This window comes from Pholcus phalangioides, unplaced genomic scaffold (assembly GCF_987345545.1).
Source record: "Pholcus phalangioides strain wild (caught in Gottingen) unplaced genomic scaffold, Ppha-v1.0 ptg000024l_1, whole genome shotgun sequence".
Taxonomy (NCBI): domain Eukaryota; kingdom Metazoa; phylum Arthropoda; class Arachnida; order Araneae; family Pholcidae; genus Pholcus; species Pholcus phalangioides.
In genome coordinates, this window is record NW_028301616.1 from 7,267,798 (window position 1) to 7,274,626 (window position 6,829).

The 6,829-nt window shown below is 36.4% G+C and overlaps 1 protein-coding gene across 1 annotated transcript; it reads right to left on the reverse strand.

The window, feature by feature from the left end:
- Nucleotides 1-912: 912 nt before the first annotated feature.
- On the reverse strand, nt 913-6,562 carry LOC149068652 (uncharacterized). Its single transcript, XM_089251181.1, has 3 exons — nt 5,146-6,562; nt 4,741-4,890; nt 913-983 (listed from the first exon to the last, which is right to left on the reverse strand). Exons 1-3 carry the CDS (start codon nt 6,560-6,562, stop codon nt 913-915), a joined length of 1,638 nt encoding a protein of 545 aa, XP_089107307.1.
- Nucleotides 6,563-6,829: the final 267 nt, after the last annotated feature.

Genomic DNA, 6,829 nt, shown 5'->3' on the forward strand with positions numbered 1-6,829 from the left:
TATTTTTTTCCAAGCTTGCTGAAGGCTATATGAATTAGGAGAAATGTTTCGCTGCCTAGTAGAAATGACAGACATATTTGCTGACCGCAAAAAATGAGTGAGTCGGGAAAATAATTTTGAATCAGCAAGTAATGAATGAATATAAATGATCTAGGGACTTCTTGGCGGCTAAGACAAATAAAAGCCAATGTAGAGAGGTATGATATTCAAGAAATCTATGGTTACGTAGCCGCAATACGAATTGATGAATTGGGCAAAATAATTCACGAACTGCAGAAAACGTCCACGTGCCGGTACCAATTCATGGACCAGCAGCTGAAGAAGATTAACATAGGGCAGTTCTTTGAGACACTCCGATTTCTTTAAGACCACTCCGACAGCTATTTCATGCAAGCCTACAACACAGTTATCTTTGCTTCCAAAAAAATCGTTTCTGTTCGACATTTCAGGGGTTTATTGAAGCACATTTGAATGCATTCAATCATTTTCCCAGGTTTTATCTTACTGAGACTCAAATAATTATTGAAAAAACCTGTTACAATGGAAATAGCATCTATAAAAATATTTCCTTTATGTTTTCGTTTTAAATAGCCTAGTTCCACATGTACGTGAGGTTAAAGACAAAACAACTATATTGATGTTTCCCGTGACATTCAAAATATAGTACAGTTTAAGAAATTTTGTTCTAGTACTGATGTACTGGAGAAGAACTTTGAATAAAATTTGAAAGCTATAGGGGAGACCGGAGAATGTTGGCATGGTTTTTACTTTTACATTTCGCTATTTTTGTGTTCTCTAATACTTGCAGAATATGTGACCGCGGCTGCGGATAGCGGAAAAAATATCAATTTAAAATTCTATTCTCATTTCACCAAATAGGTTTGAAAAATTATTAAAACTATGTTTATCAACTTACCACAGAGGTGGGGCAAGTTGGCACGACCTCTGGGATATGTTGGTATAGCATGATGGTTGATAGTCATCTGAGAAATAAATGTAAGTTAGTAACTACAAAACTTTTATTTCAATGCAGAAAAAAATTATGTGCACATCAAGCACTAAATATTTTGACGTAGAAAATAAATGTAAAGAGAAAAGTTACAAAAAAACTAAAAAGAACCAGGAGGTCACCATTCACAACTCCATGTCCAACAAGAAATTAGACCGACCGCTAACTTGAACTGGTGGTTGTAATTTTCTCAAAATTTTACTGCGGTTATACCGAATCGCGGTAAGTTGGCAAATGTGACACGTGTTCTATGCTAACATCCCTCTCAGCTGGTACGCCAACTTGCCCCAACATAACTCTTTACACGAGAGGTCCTTGCTCCGCAAAATGCCTCACGCATGATCCACAAAAGATTTCATAAAGCATTTCAGCACGTTGAATGCAAAACGTTATCGACCACACTATGCATCACAACTGTTGAAAATGTCTGAAAATGGTGAAAAAAAAACACCTTTTTCCTAGCATGAAATCAGGAAACTTGCTATCCTTCCTGCCTAATAGCTCCCATCACACTAAAACTACAGTGGATGATGCAACACCATCAGGTGGTTTGACAGTGGCAATATTAGCATTAATTGCTCACTACGGAAGAAAAGAAAAGATATATATCAACTTTTGCCTTTTAATGACAACTAACCCCGATCCCCCCCCCCCCCCACACACACACAAATTTTACCGTGAAATTTTGGTTCCGGACTGTAGAATTTTGAAAACTGAGCTTGCAACTTTATAAGTACACTGAAACAAGCATCTAAACCTTTCCCTTGTTATACATCAAACATATAAGAGTAAAACTTTAATTAATTTTTCGAAACTGAATGCCTTACACTCATTTCAGTTTGATTCTTCCCTATATGAGACGTTCTGGCGTTTTTAACAATATAGTTTGTTTTTGAAGACAGAAGTATATTCGGGGGAATTTTTTCCCTTCATTTATATGATAAACATCTGAGAAAAAAATCCAATCTAGAAGTTAAGGAAACAAAGTTTTGAACGCAATTCATCTAGTTTTTTCTTTCACCATTGAAACTTTCGGATCCAATTAGCTTAGTGAGCCTTAGTTTTGTTCGATATTTTATTCCAGATTTTCCTCAGGTAAATCATTAGTAAAATGAGCAAGATGAGATTTGTACGACACAAACGGCAAGTTTTTGTTTCTTGAACGGAAAAATATTGTTACTCATTATAATGTTTCAAACAGTTCGTGCAAAATAAGATAATAATAACGTTAGATAACGTAAAATTTCTACAGATAAACAAAAGAGGAATATTTTTCGAAGAAAAGAAAAGATAAATTGATTCACAGGAAAATAAGCATTTGTTTATCGAAGAATAACTTTTGTAGCAATGTCAATAACTAGCTATAATACACGGCGCTGCCCGGGTTTTCTCTATATAATGGAACCGTAAGAGATAGACAAACCATTGTGAAGGAATAAACATGTTTGAACCGCACCGTTTGGAAACTTCGCGTAACCAAATTAGAATTTTTTTTTTAAATTTGAAATTTAACTAACACATCAAGACAAATACAGGACACAAATAACAAACACACATATTACATTACAATATTAACCCAAGGGATCATACGATCCGTCCAGGGTTCATTAATAGATAGTACTTGGCAACAGACCAACAAAGTAAAAACACAGAAAACATATCTTGACTTGAGTAAATAAAAATTAGTATTCGCTATGCTTGCACATTGAGAAATTGATGTCATTAATTTGCAACCATAAATTTATCATGCTCACTGAAATTTAAAATTGATCAGATTTCAAAAAAAGCATAAATACAGTCAAATATAAGATATCCAAAAAAATAAGAGTGAGAAAGACAGATTGCATTCTACTTGTTACTCAAAAAATTTGATTGATATCATTAATTAGTAATCGTTTAAATTTTTTGATACATTTTTCGAATTTTATATGATGATTTAGATATTATTATATTCTTTAGGTGCGATGTATGAAAACTGTTTCTGTATTATAGTTTTATTTGATTTTATCACTTCGTATAAGATTCCAATCCTCCTTGTCTCACTGTTTGCTTTAATTTGAACCCCATGCACAGGGTTTTTCACTATGAATAAAATTGTTTTATAAAGATAAAGTTTCTGAGTATTAAATCTACAGTCATTATTGTGCAGTCCTGGATCATGAAATTTTTTTGGGATACATCGTTGATTACTTTTTGCAAAGAGCTTCTAACCATGTTAACATTAGTCTCGTAGTCACCACCCCAAACTGTGATAGCATATTGTATAACTGACAGTACCCAAGCGAAATAAATTTATCGAAGAAAGACTTGGGAGACAATATTTTTTAATGTATGGATTCTTATGTTGAAAAATAAACTTTAATTTATTACTTATAGCTACAGCTTGGGATTTCCATTTAAGGTTTTCATTGAAGATAATACCCAGATAATTGAATTCATCCGTTTCTGAAATTTGTTCGCAAGCACAATTTTCTCGTGGGCAGTCATTTGTATGGCACCGGATTATGATAGGTTCTCTGTTTTATAGTTGAGTATAATTGGAAATAAATGAATTCGGTTTTCTTTAGATTAAGAGTTAGTTTATTGCATTTTAACCAGATCAGATTCCGCTTTAATTTTGAGAGTTGTTTGATTTTGATCACAGATAACTATTGCTGTATCATGCGCTTAACTTATAATATTTCCATTTAATTGTAAATGTTGAATACCATTAACATAAATCAAAAATAATAAAGGGCCAAGTACAGATCCTTGGGGGACCTCACTTAAATTTTCCTTAAACGAGCCGGTATGATTATCGATCTTGATTGCTTGTTTTCTGTTATAAAGAAAGCTTCTAAACCCGTTATAGGAAAAATTCCCCTAATTCCAGATTTATATATTTTTTCTAAGAGTATATTATGGTTTACATTGTCAAATGCTTTGCGTAAATCTAGAAAAATTGCAATAGTTTTTTTTTTTATACTAACTGTTCTGACTCTGCTCAAGCAAGTGGACTGTATCTGAAGAAGGCTTTGAAAACTTAAACAACTTTATTCTTATGCTATTAGAACATTACTCAAGAGAGCGACGGAAGGCCCGTGCTCTTTCTCTCGTGCTAAGGCAGCAACTCTCCTCTACTCCCACGCAGTGGGAGGGTTTTGGCGCATGGCGCAGCTTGGCGGTCTTAACACTCCCGCCGATTGAAATTACATAATTTCAATTATCAATTATACAATACATACAATACAAAATTTTTCAAAATAGAATGAATAACGCAATAAAAATTAATGCCCTGAATAAGTGAATGAAATGAATATACAATACAAATACATTAGAACATGTTATACACAAATGCAAAAATAATTCTTACTCAATAGGTAAAAAAAACACAAATAATTCTCACACTTCTTTTCAAAATTTTGCCACTGGGCAAACGTATATTTACAACTCTTATCTTTCCTTCGTTGCCATGGAACACTTCGGTGATCCTAGCAGTACTCCATTGAGTGCTTGGTAAATTGTCAACTTTTAACAGTACAGGCTTGTTTTTGAAACAAATAAGACACTCTTGTACTCATATTAGCCTCCTGCTAACTTCCTACAAAGATTTCTACCATTGATTGGCCAAAACTTTTGTCTCACATGATATAATAACGACTGTGCACCAATATACAAATACTTTAAATGGTGGTATCTCAATATGATCATGGTGAGAGGATGGTTAGCTGGCAATAACATGGGAAATTTACTGTTGGTATTTAGATCGGAATTCTGAAGTCTTCCACCAACTCTCAAAATACCATCATCATCCAAGAAACAGTTCAAGGAAGCTAACTTGGAGTTACCCTTTAGAGCCTCTCCCCTCTTAAGCCTTTCGATTTCTTCCTTAAACTCCAACCCTTGAATGATTTTTATCAGGAGATTTTCAGAAAATTGTATTTCCTGTCTCATTAAGTTACCTGCTCGTTTTTCACAAGATCTCAAATTATAGGCAAATCTTAATACAAAACTCAATATACGTAATATTGTGACGTAACTACTGTTAATTTTTAAGATATATTCAATGAGAGAACTCTTGGTAGTTAGAGTCAAAGACAAGTTAGTGTCCTCAAAATTACTGTTCGAATTTTTTTTGAGTTCTTTGGAGTACTCACTTTCAAACAGTTCGGTAACCACAGGTGGTGAGTCCTCATAAGCAAGCTCTTCTCTCATCAAGAATCTCGGTCCGGTCCACCATCTGTCACTGTGCAAAAGGGCGTCAGTACTGATGCCTCTGGTAACCAAATCGGCTGGGTTGTCCTTCCCAGGGCAGTGGAACCAACAGTTTTTTCTGTCAAAGTTTGGATTTCCACGGTTTGCGACGAATGGTTTCCATCTTTTTACTGAACCCTTTATCCACAACAATACGATCTGTGAATCGGAATAGAAGTAGGTCTTACATGGTCTTTTCCTTCTCACGACTTTCTCAATCTCGCAGGTCAATCTTGCCGCGAGTAGTGCTCCGAGTAACTCCAACCTCGGTAGAGAAAGGTTCTTCAGTGGCGCAACTCTGCTTTTGGAAGCAATCAGGTTCACGGAAATATGGTCCCTGAACCGGACTCTGAGGTACGCCGCTGCTCCGTAGGCTCTTTGACTGGCATCTGAAAAACAATGAATCTCTATTTCATTCGAGTCATCTTCAGAAAGATCGAGAATGACCCTCGGCACTTGTAGTTCGGATAGGCGGGGAAGTTCCGAACACCACTGAATCCATTTCTCCTTGACATCCTCTGGAAGCTCATCGTCCCATAGCAATTTTCGAAGCCACAGTTCTTGGAATAAACACTTCAGTCTAATCGTGTAGGGGGTAAGAAGCCCAATGGGGTCGAAGATTCTACCTGCTGTTCGCAATAAGAAGCGTTTCGTATTTTTGTTTTGTTTCAGGAATTCCACAAGGTCCATGATATCCATGGCTAGATAATCATGAGAAGCATCCCATGACAATCCCAAAACCTTGTGCATGTTGATGCCGTCTGTATGCTGAGGATGGACGTCAAATCCCTCTTTCTTCCATAGATGAATCAGCCTAGGATCGTTAGATATCCATTTACGAAGATTCATGTTGGCACCTCTCATGATCTCTCTAGTTTCCCGAGAGACTCGCCATGCTTCTGCCACGCTGTCTTCTCCAGCCACTAGATCATCGACGTAAACACAGGTGTCGAGCACTTGAGTTGCAACTGGATAATTGTCGCGTTGTTTTTCTATGTGTGTTTTGATCGTAGCAGCAAGTAAGAATGGGCTGGCATTGACGCCGAATAATACTCTTTTGAATCGAAACTCTTGCACGTTGGCATGATCGCTGATGCACCTTGCATTGGTGAATAGAAACCTCACTGCATCTCTTTCTTTTTCCGCAAGAGAAATCTGTAGAAATGCTTTCTCGACATCTGCAAGAAACGCGATTTTGTTGAGACGAAAGTACGTCAACAAATGAAAAATGTTCGGGTTTAAGTTTACACCTGTCCAAAGGCAGTCATTCAAGGACAGTTCACCTGGTTTGTGAGAGCTTGCATCGAATACAATTCTCATTTTTGTCGTGACGCTTTCTGCTCGAAATACTGCTTGATGTGGCAAGTAATATACTGGTTTTCCATCAGTGTTTTCCGCGTCTGGTACTTTCTCTATAATCCCTTGATCCAAGTAATTGTCTAGTACTTCACGTTACTGAGCAAACATAGTCGGATCGTACCGCATTCTCTTGAGAAGGCTCTGTAACCGTTTCTCTGCGACACTAAAGTTATCATTTAGCTCTATCCAATCTCTCTTCCATGGTAGGCTAACTTCATATCGTCCGTC

Bases quoted from the DNA above. Each gene is read 5' to 3' on its own strand.
- LOC149068652 (XM_089251181.1), bottom strand. From the start codon at position 6,562: ATGAGAATTGTATTCGATGCAAGCTCTCACAAACCAGGTGAACTGTCC. The intron at 4,891-5,145 runs GTGAGTACTCCA...AAATCATTCAAG, and splicing joins GGTTACCGAACTGTTTGAAA to GGTTGGAGTTTAAGGAAGAA. The intron at 984-4,740 runs GTAAATTTCCCA...TTTATTTCTCAG, and splicing joins TTCCGATCTAAATACCAACA to ATGACTATCAACCATCATGC.